Source organism: Melanostigma gelatinosum, assembly GCF_949748355.1.
Source record: "Melanostigma gelatinosum genome assembly, chromosome: 19".
In the NCBI taxonomy this organism is placed as follows: Eukaryota; Metazoa; Chordata; class Actinopteri; order Perciformes; family Zoarcidae; genus Melanostigma; species Melanostigma gelatinosum.
Window position 1 is genome coordinate 4,602,190 of NC_136652.1, and position 17,146 is coordinate 4,619,335.

The window sequence follows — 17,146 nt, forward strand, 5'->3', positions numbered from 1 at the left end:
ACACTACAATAGCTTTTTGGAACAAATCAAAATACATGCTCTTGAATACACTCATTTGGGGGATTTAGCATGGGCCCTTTAAACGTGTGGAAGCAGCTGAGGGAGCACACTTGTTGCTGAAGTATAACAAGGTTAGCCTGATCTCTGCTGGACAAACTTGGCGATAACAACTTACAGCACCAAAGCAATTGTTTTGCCTCTTCATGTTTGGATCCACCATTACCACGATATTCATGTATTATTTTGGGCTACTTTACTTCCATAACACGTCTTCTTTCAGACTGCTGGAAAGACAACTTTTATTTGACACTTGTCTTTTTGCATCTGTAGATTTCTACATTTACCAGAAGTTACCATTAGATAATGCCTCATTTGCCACTTAAATATATCTTAATAGAAAAAAACAATTGTCTTAATAAACTGGGGTCGTTTCATGGTGATATATATATATAATTTATAATTTTTTACCCTATTCACTTGTATTGTCTTTCAAATGTCTGTTATTTTACAAAACAAAGTTAGAAATCTCCACTTCAGCAGCTCTCCCAAACACCAAACCCTCCAGTTTCATTCCTCTCTCTATTCTGAAGGTTTTTACAGAGCGGTTTGTTCATCTATCATTTATAGCCTGATATATGAAACATTTTATGACAAAAAACATGGTGAAAATGTGCCTTTTTATGGCTGTTGACAATATTTTCTGTTTTATGGAGTGATACAAAGAGTTATCCAAACTTCCCTCTGTAAAAAAAACTCCAAAAGGTCAACAAAATAAAAGCGGGGACTTTTAACCTGGCTTTGTCCAATGTTCTGATTTCTTCACTGCAAATGATTCTATGCAAATTAGCACATCAAAGAGAATGCTTAATTTGCATATTCAAATCGAAACCTCTATAGACACAGTGACGCTTCGGGTGTACATTAGATGAACATCTATCAGGAGAGGCCCCGGCTCTGAGGGTCCTCACTCAAACCTGCCAAAGACTTAGAAATTAAAAATAAAAAGCAGGGTTGTTGAATAGATCCAGTTACTTTGACTCTGCTTCCACCTCCTGGTTTAATAGTAGGCCACATTCAACAACGTGAATGGCTTCCAGGACAGGACCCAATAGCAAGACATGATTCAGGAACAGAACAGACTGGATGACTCTGGACAAAAGGCAGGAGCGACAGTGTGGTTTCCCGTGGACCGACACCGGAAGGCAGGCAGGGTCACCTGTGTGGATCCCTTGGTCCGACACAGGATGACAGGCAGGATTGCCGGTGTGGTTTCCCGTCGACCGCCACCGGAAGCAGGCAACCGAGCCGGTACGGGGTTGAAGCCGGTGGTAGATGGTACGGACTGACCACCCAGTACTGCGGGACCAGGGTTGATATAGTGCCAGGAGGATGATTAGTGGGATCAGGATCAGGTGTGTCAGCCTGCAGGAGGTAATCGGCTGGAGTGTCCAGCTGTGCACTAATCAGGGGTGTGGCCATGGGAGGTACCTGGAGGCAGAGGAAAATCACAGAGCGCATGGCACACAATAACAAACAGGGGAATGACAGAACACATGAGGAGAGGAGATCAGATAACAGAGGTAACACAGGGGTTTAGACAGGGATCCTGACATGTGTATTTGGAAAACAAGCTCAAATATGAAAAAATGAGACAGACAAACAATTTACAAATGTACATCTATCTATCTATCTATCTATCTGTCTGTCTGTCTGTCTGTCTGTCTGTCTGTCTGTCTGTCTGTCTGTCTATCCATCCAGTTATCCTTTTATCCATCCATCCCTCACTCCCTCCCTCCATCCATCCAGTTATACTTTTATCCATCCATCTATCTCCCATCCCTCCATCCCTCCCTCCAGTTATCCTTTTATCCATCCATCCATCCCTCCCTCCCTCCCTCCATCCATCCAGTTATACTTTTATCCATCCATCTATCTCCCATCCCTCCATCCCTCCCTCCAGTTATACTTTTATCCAGCCAGCCATCTTTCTATACATATGAATTCATACATACAGTACTACAAGATACAAGTGCAGTTTCAATCTGCTAGATTACACAGTGAAGCCAAGTTACATTGAGCAACAGACAGGTCTGGAGTTAATATGTTTTGCTGCAGTATAAATACATAAACATAAACTTATTTTCATTCAGTTACCATTCATTGTAGCAGTGCCTGCTCCTTGCTCTTCCATGTGATTGTGTTGTTTGTTTGTTCAGACAGTCACAGGACAGCTCATGCATTGTTCTCCCAATTACTGTTGGGCCCTGAACAGCTTCATTGGAGGTGTTTATGTACGGTGCTCTTTTTGAAGGGCTCCTTGATAATCGCTTTTAACACACATACGGATACAACTGTTACTTACAATTACTTATTTATTTAAAACATTTTTTAACGAATCATAAGTTAATTATGTCGTCAACGCAAGAGAATGAGCTTTGTTCCCATTAACGTTTAGAAAAATAATAATAATTGCAAACGCAGACGTAGTCCCACGTGTATCCTTTCGCTGACTTCACCAAGTCGAGGTCGTTTGAATGCATTTAACCGTTGACTGATTCGACCCACATATTTGAAGTAACAAGAGAAACCTTTTGTTTTCTAGTGATAGGGTTCATTATTGCAAATTTCCCGCCACCATTAAAGTATTATCTTATCTCTTATCTCGTTACCTCAAAATTACAATGTGTGTGTTGTGTTGGACGGGTCAAACAAGACTTTCACCATAGAGGCCGCTGTTCGCGGCGTCTAGTGCAAAAACTAAAGTAAACATTTTGTCACGTCAGTCGTGATCAGCTAATCATGTGACTTGTTTGTCACTTGAGATAACGACATGATCAATTTGTGATCATAACGGCATTCAAAAAAGAAAAAAGAATTGCAAGCATTCCCGCTCTGGGCCTCCGTACGGCTGAGCCTCCTACTGCTCACATGTCTTTGGAGGTCATTTGTTACTAATTATGTAGAAATTAGGAATTACTGCTCTGCTACTCAGACCCAAATAAATAACCAGTTTCTATTGTGTTATGTCTGCAGTCATTTGGAATTAATAATTGGAAGTGCACCAGTTGTACATTGTCTCATTGAGAGCTGTTTAGCAGACTTCAAGACAATGATTAGGGAATTGAAGACAAATAACATTACGCATTACCAAACAGTAAAGTTTCCACGACATGATAAATAAATGATGAATGAACATCGCTGAAATATAGCTTTTTTATAAGAGGGCATTCCCATTTTCTTTACAATTAGCACTGAACCACAAAGTTGTTATTGGAAATGTTATAGATTTGTAAAATGACGTGTCACGCTGTCCTCAAACAGAATTTCACATCTGTCTCTACACTAATTAATTACTTTTTTATCATGTTCAAGTTACACGACACCGTCTCTGATTTCCCCAGATGTAGTATCTATTTAGTTCTTTACAGTGTAGTTGATGCCAACTTAACAACAAAATCCTTCACATCCACTCTCATCCGTTAGTGCGGATGAATCTACACTCGTCATGCTATCTTTAACTATATCTAAGCGGATTAATTAATGTCAATGGAGACATTCTAAAGACATGTTTCTGGTGAAGAAATGCAGACGTCTGGACAACAAATGGGCAGCCATGACAGAAATCCCAGATGTAAATGAGGACTGTTGTGGTCCCCATAAACCACTTGGACTTCCACTGCATGGCATTCACACGAGCCAACAATGAATCATGTTCTGTGTGTGTGTGTGTGGTACTCGCGTGGTTGAACACGTTTGCTTCGAAGTTGTGTTTTACGCTGCTTTGTGAAACTGTTGACACTTTGCTTAAATGGATCCTGGCAGGATGAATTTGCCCTCAACTACTTCCTTTTTTCACAGTTCGTTCTCTGGTGCTGGAAAGAGATAAGCTGGGTAATCTGCAGCCTTTACCGGCCAGCAATGGCTGGCTTTTTTCTGGCAATCCAGGGATTTCAATTTCTTTTTTTTTTAACGATTCTTCAGACAGGCTCAGGTGTAGGATTGTTTTATGAGCAGTTTTACCTCTTTGTTTCCTTCCCAGCAATCACGTAGTTTGGGGCGTGGTGTGAATGCTTCGGATCATGCCGGGCCCTTTATGACCATGCCAGAAGTCATTGAGGGAATTCTGCATCAGGATCACCAGGATCAACTGAGTGAAATACTCCCCCCCTCCCCCAATACTGTTATATGGAGCCACTGAGATATTGAGTAACTGACTGGAATAGCAGCTTTGATTCTCACCCAGACCAACAATGTTTGAACCTGAATTTTGTCTTCTGATTCTTGGTCAAAATTGGTGAATATATATTTTTTAAAGGATAATGCATGCATTATCGGTTCATTATCGGTTCATATGAGTGAAACCCTAATGAGTTGTGGTCCAGTAAAAAAAAAAGACAAATGTCACAATAACTGTCAAGAGCTCGAGTGAGTAACTAAAGTTTCTCTCGCGCACCCACGTACAGCAGTTACTGTACTTGCTGAGTGGGCTAATAATTCAAGGAGTGGGGTTGGGGGGGGGGGTGTAAACCAACATTCCATTAAACCTTTCTCTCGCGGGGACTGTCCGAGGCGGAAACATCGCGAAGTTTCCTGCTATTTTGTATTTTGGTGGCAGCAGCCAGCAGCAGCAACCCGTGGAGACAAGTCCAAGAAAGGTGGCGACTCCTTGGTTAACTTCCTGCACAATAATCTTGAAGCACCACCAAGAGAGGAGAACTGGGGAGAACTGGGGACGCCGCTGCTGCCGCCGGGGCTAGGACGAATGGATATACGGCTTATTTATTTCTCTGTCTTTTCGGCTGTTGTGAATCGGCAAAAGAAACCCCCACTTTGCGGTTGATTACATCTACCTGGCTAGTAGCTAGCTAGCAGCGAGACTGCTGCTGCTGGATAACAGACTCCCAGCGTTCGATAGCGAGGCGGTACGAAGGACGGGAATGGGTGAGTTTTTCCATGATGTGGCGCCTGCGTTTTAATATGTTCACTGCCGCCTTCTTTTCGACTCGACGCACGAAGCGAGTCGAACACACGCAAGGCGTTAAAACCGAATGCCGGTGACATTAAATCGCGCTGTCGGTGTTTGCCAGCAGCGGAGTTAAAAGTTAGCAAGCCAGTTAGCTAGCTACTTAGCCTAGCCAGCTAGCTGTCCGCTTAACAGGATAACGCCACCTCCATCCTTGAATGCACGTCGAGCTAATGTGAACACGGAGCCGCCTCAAAGCTCATGTCAACATGGCACCACTTTATGCCCTGAACGCTGCTGTGACGTTAGTTGCTCTAAATGGGCAGTTTGTTCTCGCCTGGCTGGGCAAAGTTAGGACTCCTTGCGGTTAAAGTGTTGAAATAACTCTACATACAAGAAACTTAAAGGCATTCAGTTTGCGTCTTCTGATATGTTAGCTCCCCCTTTTGACATTTGGAATAGGTACACGTTACTGTGTGTGGTGACTATCCCACTACTCCAATGCATGTGTGTGTATTGTCCCCACGTAACACGGGACCAGGGGTCTGGTTTTCTGGTGTGGACCCAGGACCCCCGTCCTTTAACCTTTACAGCAGCGTGTTAGGTCTTTTATCAATCGCTTTGGCTCTTTTTTTTTAATGAAACAGTTTTAACATTTTCTATTCTGTAAGCGCAATCAGTGTTTCATGGGACATCACAACTATTTTGCATGCATGCAAAAAAAGTAGTAACTCATCCACAACACTCTCATTCATGCTTTAACCCCTATTGGCCAATGCCACTGAAATATGAAGTGCTTCCTGTGAGCCGTGCTGGTCAATATGTTTGGATGTTGTTTGTTTCTCCCCATAGCAGTGAAGCCTGGAAGTGTTTCCTGTATACAGATCTCTGTTTTAGTTTTACTCATTTGTTGACACTGACTACTTACTGTACTATACACGTTTGCCCAGCTGAGTGCTGTTGCGTATCGCACTGAGCTCTTTAGATTCTGATTTCAACAGTACATACAGTACATTTATTTGTGTGGCATTACATCTACTGTACCAGAACAGTTACCTGTGATCTGTCACTTAAAGTTATATACAGTGAGTAGAATATTTGCCTCAAAATGACATCCATGCAAAAAAACAACAACCCTTCCAACAATGAACAATTCGGTAAAAAAACTAAATGAATTGTACCTCCTCACACTATGTTAACACCATCATAGATATGAATGGACTATACTCATGTGTTTGACAGATTGTGATGACCGAGTGGTTAATTTTGTGAGTGTTGGCTCAAAGGATGAAAGGTTAATAAGTTGTAAAGAGATACACCAGGAGTGGGCGATGCTCGTTGTCTAGTGGTCGCTGTGATGGTCGTGCTGATTGACTGTAGAGGAATTCATCTGATCTGTGAACTGCCAGCGTCTGCACTGTATTATGAAACCCGCCCACTGCGTCCTGCTCGATGTGTCTGTCTGTGGTTTGTGAGGTAGTGAGCGGAAGGACTATGTTGTGAAACAGGTCTTGAGCCCGGCCTTGCTTTGCCCTCAGACGTGGTGCTTTTCATATTGTAACTGCTTCCACACAAGACTGCTCTGCGTGCACTCTGTTGCTTATACTTAGTATTAAACACTACAGGGATACACCACTGACAGGATGTAGGAGACATGTGAAGCTAACACTGTATTTAATTAGCAACGAGAATAACAAAAAACACTGCAGGAGGAAAGCAGACAAAGAATGTGATCCCATAACTAACACAGATCTTTCTCTTGGATTCATTAGAATATCTAATCACTACGTATGAGAATCCAGCAAAACAGGCTTCTAAACTCATGTCCATTTATAGAAGTCTACGTTCACATGTAATGCATTGTCCTCTTTGGTATGCCTTCCCTCGGGCAGCTCATCTCTGAGGATGTGTGTGTGTGTGTGTGTGTGTGTGTGTGTGTGTGTGTGTGTGTGTGTGTGTGTGTGTGTGTGTGTGTGTGTGTGTGTGTGTGTGTGTGTGTGTGTGTGTGTGTGTGTGTGTGTGTGTGTGTGTGCGTGCCCCTCACATTCTGTGTTACTGTTCTCTGAGCCTAGCTCAGGCCGCATGCCTCCTGCTACTAGTGGATCAACTAAAATCCACCAGTGCAGATACCTTGACTGTGGCGGCCTGCGATAGTCTGTTTTGTCCCGCCAAAGTTTCATATGAACATTTTGGCACTTTGGTATGGCTAGCCCTCGCCGGGCGCATGTCCTGCTCTGCGGCGACACAAAGAGCAGCCCAGGGTGAAAAGTACCGATAGCAGAGCCGGTAAGGTCTGAGCTTATCATTACCTTATCATATCTTTAGCGATTTAGCACCAGTTCCCCTTTAATCCCCGGTTCTGGTACCCATCCCTACTTGTTACGTTCCACCACTGCTAGAGCACAAACGTCCTCCTCCTAGATCCAGCCTCCTAATTTGTCTCTGAGTGCACCAGATTACTGCATTTCACTCTAAAATGATTCCGGGGGAAGCATTCCTCCAGACCTCAGTCCACCCACCACAGTCTTGCAAAATCCGTGTCATAAACTGATCCAAAAACTGTCATTTTGTTTTGTCTGGTCTTCTTCCCACCAGCCAGCAGCTGTTCTACAGTGTGTTGTATCTTTTGGTGCATTTTTTGCCCTCTTTTTTTGTTTGTTTTGAGCAGGGACGACATGCAACAAATGTCCCCCTGCAAGACATGAACTAGGGACGTTGTGACGACATGAACAACTTCTTAATCCCACCAACACGCCGCTCTAGTGCTCTCTTTCATGAGTCAACCTCACTGCAGGATCCCGGAGCACCACTGAAACAAAGACTGGACTTGTGACAGAATGTCTGCTTGAATACTCACTGGCTTCAACTAATATTTACCAGCGAGTGGTTTTGTGTTGATTTCCCACCGAGGTTTTAATTTAACCAATGAAGGTCAGTTAGCTTGGTCTGGTTAATCTGGTGCTTAAAGATGCAACGCGTGACATTATCAACAGAACGTGGAGAGGTTCCAGTGTTGACGTTATGTCAAAAATGTCTCTATTGTGTCGCCTACTATCATTTTTCAAATCGCAGGAGGCGCAATACTTGTCAAAGGCAAAATGTGCGTTAATATACCGTTTTAAATACAATATTCTGGTGCTGCAGAGATGACCTGGTCCACATTTTTTGGGTGCAGATCCCTGCAAAAATCACACCATTTTAATATTTTCTTCAATTAAAATGAGAATAGTGAAAAGGTATTGTATCGTATAACAAATTTAATATCGCAACAACGGAAATTTAGATGTTTTTTCAAACTCGGTCAGCTTTAGCAAAGACTTATTTATCATTCTGTAAGTTTGGATGCATTCACCAGAGAAAACGATGCTCAGCTGTTCTCCTAGAGCAGGGATTCCCAAAATGGGGTGCGCGAGCTGCCTCTAGGGGGTGCGCGAGAGGAAAAATGTAATGGCGGTGCAGTCCTGTCTCCTAAAAATTACGTTCCCCCAAAACTAAAATGCATTCTCAATTACGTTTTACCACGAACGTATTTTCTCCCTGATTACGTTTGTGTTTGACGTACAAATACGCTTCTCATCAACATATCTTTGCCATACTTTAGTGTTTATTATTTTTCTGTGATCTGCCTCGCCTCTACCCCGCCACCCACAAGTTATTGACCCGCGGCCTGTTCCGAGGGCTGACAGACCTGACGATCGGGTGCCTCACGGCGGGGGCGGCTGGAGACCTCGCGTCCCGGCGCCAACGGGTGAGCGCCCGCCACTCGGAACCATAAAACCAAGTCCCGGATTTCACCCGGGGGACATTCTGGAGGTATTGTGACCGGGTGATGTGCCTTGTTGCTGGGGAGGTATGAGCCGAGAGTGGCGGGGTGTTATGGAGGTTTATATTACAACTCGGTGGTGTTCTCGTGCGTGGATGAGCGCATTTCTGCCGAAGACAGGCGGCGTGTTGTGGTAGTATTCTGACCGCGTAATAGGGAGAAGGAGAGGCGGTGGTGGAGAGGGAACAAAATGTTAAAGAGATGGTGGAATGTATGATTGGAGAGAGAGAAGCGAAAAAGTTGGACGTTATCCCGCGTCCAACAACACTGTGTCGCGCGCATCGATGCTTTGTCCGAAGACATCCTGGCTACATTGGTCGGTCGCGTGAAGAAGAGTGAGTTTTACTCTCTGCAAGTAGACGAGCCTACAGATGTGGCCAATCTGGCCAATCGTCGGTTACCTTCGTAACGTTACGTCCGTTACCTTTTCGAAGGCACGGTGCAGGAAGAGTTTTTGTGTTTTTTATCTTGTAAACAAACGCCACGCGCGAGCAAACTGTTCTCTCATTCGTCCGATTTTTATGCGGCTCTGTTGCTTTTTTTTTTTAAGGTGTGTGTGTGTGGGGGGGGGGGGGGTTGGGGGTGCGTGAACCCGGTCGGGATGTAGAAGGGGGTGCGTGGCCTAAAACGTTTGGGAACCGCTGTCCTAGATCATGAACTGAATCCTACACAATCTTTTGTCTCGTCTCAGCTGACCCAATACCTGCTTCAGGTACAAACTGTGTAGCCGGACACGTCAGTGGCTCCACAATGAGTGGATACGTCAGGCAGATGTTAGCATCGTAACACCAGCCTCCTTTTCATTCGAACTTTGACCAAATGTCAGAACCCAAATGTGTTCAATTCATTAATGTAAGTAAGGCGAAAGCACCAAAGCCTCATATTTGCGATGCTACTGTACTCTTAAACATTGGAAACATGACGTAGTTTCTGACGATTGCATCATTTCCAAATTTACTCATCTGTCAATTGTTTCTTGAGAAATCGTTGAGGTAGGTGGTCTTTTCACGTTCCTCTCAATAAAAGTCAAAAAATAATCAACATTCTTATCACACGATGTAAAGAAAAGCAGCGATTCCCCACATTTAAGAAATTGGAATTTCCGGTTAAATTGATTTGATTGACTAATAGTTTTAGCGCTGCAAAAACTGCTAAATGACGTGAAATACAAGAGGCACTTTGCACACATGGATACAAGCGTATTGATTATTGGCGAGAGCTACACTTTTATTCGCAGATTGTAGCAGATTAGCAGACTCCTGCTCCCACCACGGCCGTCTGCTCTGCTACGGCCTGTGCGTCGTTACAGCCGTAACACGCAGCAATAGTTACGCCTCCTCTCTCACTCACGGACACCGCCGTTGTGTGCGCGCGGCTGGAGGCCTTTTAGTTCGCTAACGGAACTCTTGGTTATGTACATTGTGAAACAGGACGTGTTTCAATAGCGATGCAGTCACCGTGCAAAGCCTGTGCTGCTCCCAGGTGTGAGGGTGTTGGTGGAACGCACACATGTCGAGCTGTTATCCTCCACTGTGCCGTGGGTAACACGCAGGTGAACGGGAGGGTTGTCTTTTCATTGACTGAAGCAGCTCACTCGCTGACACCGTGCCCTCCGTATCAGCTCAGCTCGCGGGGGGAGGAATGCGGTTATGAGTTTCCTCCACGCTGATTGCGTGAGCGACTCGAGAGAAGCACAGAGAGCGCACAGATCTTTTTTGACTTGTCTGCCTGGCAGTCTCTTGGTATGCCTTCCCTCGGGCAGCTCATCTCTGAGGATATCTTAGCTGTGTTTGAACATGTCCGAGCTGTGTGTGTGTGAGCCCCTCACATTCTGTGTTACTGTTCTCTGAGCCTAGCTCAGGCCGCATGCCTCCTGCTACTAGTGGATCGACTAAAATCCACCAGTGCAGATACCTTGACTGTGGCGGCCTGCGATAGTCTGTTTTGTCCCGCCAAAGTTTCATATGAACATTTTGGCACTTTGGTATGGCTAGCCCTCGCCGGGCGCATGTCCTGCTCTGCGGCGACACAAAGAGCAGCCCAGGGTGAAAAGTACCGATAGCAGAGCCGGTAAGGTCTGAGCTTATCATTACCTTATCATATCTTTAGCGATTTAGCACCAGTTCCCCTTTAATCCCCGGTTCTGGTACCCATCCCTACTTATTACGTTCCACCACTGCTAGAGCACAAACGTCCTCATAGATCTAGCCTCCTAATTTGTCTCTGAGTGCACCAGATTACTGCATTTCACTCTAAAATGATTCCGGGGGAAGCATTCCTCCAGACCTCAGTCCACCCACCAAGTCGGCTTGCATGCGTGGCCTCGGGTATTTCCCCTCTTTCCTTCTCTGCCCCCCTCCCCTCTCCCCCCGTCACATCCCCCTGTCTGTCACTGGCTTTACATAAGAGCCATATTGTTACAAGCTCCTTACCTGGAAGCATTGTGCGAGGAAAGGAAAACAATAACCTGGAAGTTCCGGTCCTTCTCCGCCACACAGACGGGAAGCGACGTCCAACATGTGCCGTGCACTCTGGGTTAGATAGCCCCACGCGAGACTGGAGATGACACATAGAACATGATGTAGTATGCTTCAAGAAGACTTGGAAATATGTCTAGTGAAGACTGAGATTCTCACTCTGTTAGTTTAACCCTTAGGCCACTGTTTAGAACAAGAGCTGACATGACGGAGGTATGCTGAGGAGGCGATACGCACACACTCAAAAGACATGCGGCGTGGCGTACAGGCAGTAGCACTACTCTCTGTGGTGAGAATACACTAAAATACTTTGACTGACTGCAGTAATCCCATTCTAGAGAGAACGAGACCTGGAAATTAGTCAGTGTTTTAGCAAGGCAAGTTTATTTGTATAGCACATTTCAACAACAAGGTAATTCAAAGTGCTTCACATAAAACCATTAAAAGCATCAAAACATAAGGCAAAAGAAAAGGAGATTTAAAAACAACTAGAAAATGCATTTCCTGCTGAAAATGCGTTGGAATGCTGAAAGCTGAAATGAATCTCAAAAACATTGCTGAAAATAGATATCCAATTTTTAAAAAAAATTGCAAAAAGCTGAATAATTCAAAAAGTTGAAAGATTACAAATATGAAGTTATGTCACCCCTCTCCTGAAAGAGCTGAACATTTTGATATTCGAACGGTTTCTGTAGCTTAAAAGAATTCCAGCAGTAGTGATATTTGTTGTAGTAGTAGTAGTAGTAGTAGTAGGAGAAGTATTATTCGCAGTATAAGTATGAGTAGCATTTGAATAAGTACTAGTTGTAGCAGTAGTGACATTTGTAGTAGCAGTAGTAGTAGAAGTGGTCGTTGAAGTATTTGTAATTAGAAGAAGTAGTAGAAGTAGTAGTATCAGCAGTCGTACTAATAGCTGTAGTAGTATTAGTACTGGTTATTAGTACTGGTAGTAGCAGGAATAGCAGTATTAGCAGTTGTGGTACCAGTAATAATAGTAGTGGTAGTAATAGCAGTAGTGGTAGTAATAATATTTATGGTAGCAGTAATAGCAGTAGTAGTAATAGTAGCAACAGCAAAAGTTGTAGTAGTAGTGGTAATACTAGAAATATTAGCAGTAGTAGTAGTTGTGGCAGTATTAGTAAGAGCATTCATTATTTCAACAAAAAAGCCTAATTTTGAGCAAAACGTTTAAATACAGTTAATCCATGAGGCTTTTATTTTGAAAGGGTGGGACTGGGTGGGGGAGGGAGGGGGAGAGGAGACATAATCATCATGTTTGACACATAAACAGAGGTTATTAAATGACAGGCTTTATCACAAGCAGTTCAGTTAGAATTCACTCTCTGGGGCTTTTATTTTGAAATGGGGTGTGGGGTGTGGGGGAGAAGGGGAGAGGAGACAGAATCATAATGTTAGATAAACACAAACCGGTTATTAAATGACAGGCTCATCACAAGCATTTCAGTTAGGGCTGAAGGAGCTGACATGAGCTGAAGGAGCTGAACATTTTGATAGTTGAACGGTTTCTGTAGCTTAAAAAATGAAGAAGAAGAAGCGTTGCGACGAAACGGGGGACGGAAGAAATAGTGGAATAAAGAAACAGGATAACAATAGTTGGAATGCTTAACAGCATTCCAACAATTAAAGAAAATAGCACATCCGGTTCCGTCCTTTAGAAGTCCATGTGTTGTTGTTTTTAATGTGTTTTTGGATAGGTGCCTGAAATAAGTTCGGTGGTTAACGCAGGCTTAACATATGTTAATGTTTTGCTCTACGATATAGAATACGTCAGTCAGTAAATCCCCCCCCCCCCTTCTCGCTCATGAGTCTCAGCTTTGTGAATATATGTCTAAATATGATGTGGGCCCGGGCTGCTGTAGCGTTGAGGCCAAGGCCGGTGATGTCAGAGGGGAGAGCCGGTGGTGGGAACGGCCAAGTTCAACAGCAGTTAATCTTGTGCTGCTGAACCAATGTAGCTGTGGTGCTGAATGACTTTGCCCAGGTGTGCAATTTTTTTTGTGTGTGTGTGTGTACGTGCACCCTTCTTGTACTTGTTTTGGCTGTGCTCTGTGTGAAGTCGGCCGTGCCAGTGGAGCGTCTCTCCGCCGTGAGTCATGTGTTTTCAAAGGGCCAGACCGCGCGGTGAAATACCTGACTACCAGTTAGTCCTCTGCAGCCCTGCTGTTATTTTTAGAGGCTGCTCAACCTGCTGCTCTGCAAGCAGTCAGGAGGCCTGCCAAAAAGTCCCTCGCCTCTGTCTCTCTCACTCGCTGTTCTTGTGATCAGAAACGTATTCGAGCCGCTCGGAATATTACCAGCAGTGTGTACACGGATACTTGAGTACCTGTTTGAATTGCAAAGACCTCCACCTGGACTCGAGGAGGAACTGAATGGATGCATTTGGTGGTCAAAGGTCTGTGTGACCTCACTTCCATCCCGTTCTGCTGATAACTCAGGAACGTCCACTCGCACTCGAGGTAAAAGCGGCTTATAATTGGGCGGTCAAAGGTCCCTGTGACCTCACAAAACAGGTTTTTGGCCATAGCTCAAGAACCTGTATGCTAATTAAGACAATTCAGACGAATGTTGTGACTACTGCAGGCTATTCTAACAACTGAACTGCCCTGGAGGTTTCTATACAAACTGCCAGAATGACAAAAGTTATTACAACTATTATGTTTTATCGCTCTGGAATTAATACGAGTTAAGATGTAATTTTGATATTCAGTTATTAACTGTCTTATTGTTTCTCTTATCACCCCCTCACACCCTTATTCTCTTCCTGCTACCCCCTCCCCCCCTGTGCCGGCTTCCTCTCTTTCTTCCACCATTACCCCCCACCCCACCCTCCCATCTATTCCCCCCCCCCCCCCTCACCCTGTCCCGAGCAGAGGTCGTGGTGGAGTACGATTACGACGCGCTCCACGAGGACGAGCTGACCCTGCGGCCAGGCGACGTCATCAAGAACGTGCGCTACATAGAGGAGGACGGCTGGATGGAGGGGGACCTCAACGGGAAAAGGGGCCTCTTCCCCGACAACTTTGTTAAGGTGAGAGGAAGAGGAAGGCTCGATCACAATTGACTCTTCACCAGAGCTGACCTCGCACTTCCTCTGAGGTTGCAAACGCTGTGTTTCCATCAGAGATCATCTCATTGAAGCTGCGAGGGCTGTCGCATCTGTGTTGGAGATGTGGGGGCTGATTTCTTAGTCACATCTGGATTTGGACGTGCGCTGATTGACCGTAAAAAGAGGTTATAGTCCAGCCTTTATTGGTATCAGATTTGATGGACTATTTAATTAGTTAATTTAGCGTTAACACATTCATTAATTAACGCCGACAATTATTTTATCGGCGTTGACGCATTTTTTTATTTTTTTTTATTTTGATAGGCCGCTGCTCACTGGCAGCAGTGAAGGAAGTCTTCAGCAGACTACGTTGCTGCAGCGTGTGGGAGAAGTATAGTTAGATAAACAAAAGCAAGACAAGCTAACAAAAGCCACAGAGAAGTGGAAACAAACTGCAGCTGATTAGTATCGATTAGTATTCGCATCGCGTTTGGTGTGAACGCACCTTTAGGATCGCAACGAATGACGGCATGTATGAGCCTCAAGAATGAGCTAAGAAAGTTAGCGGAAAGATTAATGTGAGACAACATCCGGTTTCTTCAGACGAACATACGGTTTTCAGAATAAGATATTTCAGAATAAGATAACAAACTATGAATTATATTCACATGCGTATACACAAGTATAAAACATGCTACCTGCACCTAATACACCTAAATTGTGCGTAGTGTCTATTCTTTGATCGCTGGGTCACCATCATCACCTCGGAGTTACAGCATTATATTGATGAACAGTAGAGCTGCATTCACATGCTCTGACTGTCATGAAGACAGACGTTTTTGCTGAAACATGTTATTCCTGTTGCACAGCAGTGGACCGTTTCACATACAGTCACACACTGAGCACAGATAGTGAAGAGATAGAACTGCTGCTGTGTAAAAGGAATACTGCTGTTAAAAAACACCAAATTTGTTTTTGTAAGTGTTTGCAAACCAAATGTTATTGCCCTTTTGTTCATATAGCAGTACTATTAAAATAAAAGTGCACAATACACTACTTTTGAATTCATTATTGATCTTTGCCATAACAATGCGATTAATCGCAAAACATCCATGCGATTAATCATTGCCCAGCACTAGTGTGTGTGTGTGTGTGTGTGTGTGTGTGTGTGTGTGTGTGTGTGTGTGTGTGTGTGTGTGTGTGTGTGTGTGTGTGTGTGTGTGTGTGTGTGTGTGTGTGTGTGTGTGTGTGTGTGTGTGTGTGTGTATGTATGTATGTATATATGTGTATATGTATATATATGTGTATATGTGTATGTATATGTATATATATATGTGTATGTATATGTATATATATATGTGTATATGTATATATATATGTGTATATGTATATATATATATATATATATATATATATAATTTTTTTTTATGGCTGGTTATTTTACATTCACGAGTGCATATAATATACACAAAAAAACAAACATTTTAATGTCCTGTGTAAACTGAAGGCTTTAGTGTTTTAGGGTTTGCTCGTCCCCACAAAATTATCCAACATATGAAGAAATCTGAATGAGCGTAACGTTTGCAGAGACGACATCTTGGTGAAAAGCAGGATCAAGAACTTAACAATACGTTGGACATTCCGACAGGTTTCTCTTTCTTCATCGCTCTCTTCTGTTCTTGAATGTGCGGTGGCGACGGAGCCTCTCCCAGCTGTTAACAGAGTGTCACGCTGCTAGCTGTCCCGTCTATAACGTTACCCAGCATGGCGTTTGGCGGTGTAAATTCTTAAATGCACGCTCATTAGTATGTGTCGCAAATTGTTGTGTGCCCTGGCGTTTACCCTGTTAACCCTCTGAAACCCAAGCAGTCACATTCTACTCTCTGTGTCCTTGACTTTCACTGCAATAAGTGCTGCACCTCTGTGGAAACGCCACACTCATGGCTAGAAGGAGAGAAGACTCACACATGTCGCTGATGAGCTCAGAATGGAATGTTTTTTACAGAATCTGGTTAAAGCAAAAGGTTTACTTGTGGCGAGATTTAAAATGAGACGTGTAGAATACCATGTTTTTGATGAAATATCACGATTTTAAGCTTCGTTTTGGTAGCTTTTTTTCTGACTGAAGCTTTCGTCGCACATGCTGCGTTCAAGGACAAGAAAGAAAGAAAGATGAAAGTCTTTTTTCTTTTTTCCTTGCTTCTGGCTGCGATACACGTTGTAGTTTTACTGATTGTTTAAAGGAAACATGCTTTTCAAACCCGCCGGCGGTTTTTGGTGTTCAGAGGGTTAAAGAGAGTTGCTTGTGGGTTATTAGCTGAGTGAGAAGGGTAAGCAGTTGAGTCCTCTCGATGCCTACCAGCAGCAGCAGTCAACATCCTATTGATGTAAACATTCCATTTAAATATACCATACATATCTAAATGTAATATTCCATTTAAAATCCAACTTGTAATCTCAGTTTGCGGCTGATGCGGTCACACAGTTCACTCTGCAGCTGTAGACTGAGACACGCTATCAGTCGAGTCATCTCTCGTTACGACTCGGTAGTACACTCGATGCATCTGAGCGCTCTGCTGTGAAATCTGGTGTTCTGGGCGAGGTATTTACACAGCCGATACAAAGTGAAATGAGTCACTACAGAGCAGTTAGCTTATCTTCCCACCGCGCATGCCTTTATGATCCTAATCCTTCGTAGTGAGATAGGTAATCTGCTAAACGGCCTGGCCCAGTCACTCGGCCAGTTAATCCTCTAAAGATCCTGCTGCCCGGCTGAACTTTGCCCCCCACGACGTCGTCCCTCTTCCTGCTTCCTT

At 43.9% G+C, this 17,146-nt stretch overlaps 1 protein-coding gene across 1 annotated transcript in view; it reads left to right on the forward strand.

The window, feature by feature from the left end:
• Positions 1-4,656: 4,656 nt before the first annotated feature.
• The window catches only part of cd2ap (CD2-associated protein), a 50,290-nt gene continuing 37,800 nt past the window's right edge, over positions 4,657-17,146 (forward strand). The window contains exons 1-2 of the mRNA XM_079290649.1: positions 4,657-4,941; positions 14,155-14,312. Of these exons, the coding sequence (XP_079146775.1) occupies positions 4,938-4,941; positions 14,155-14,312 (162 nt within the window). The 5' untranslated portion in view covers positions 4,657-4,937. The remainder of the gene's footprint in view (positions 4,942-14,154; positions 14,313-17,146) is intronic.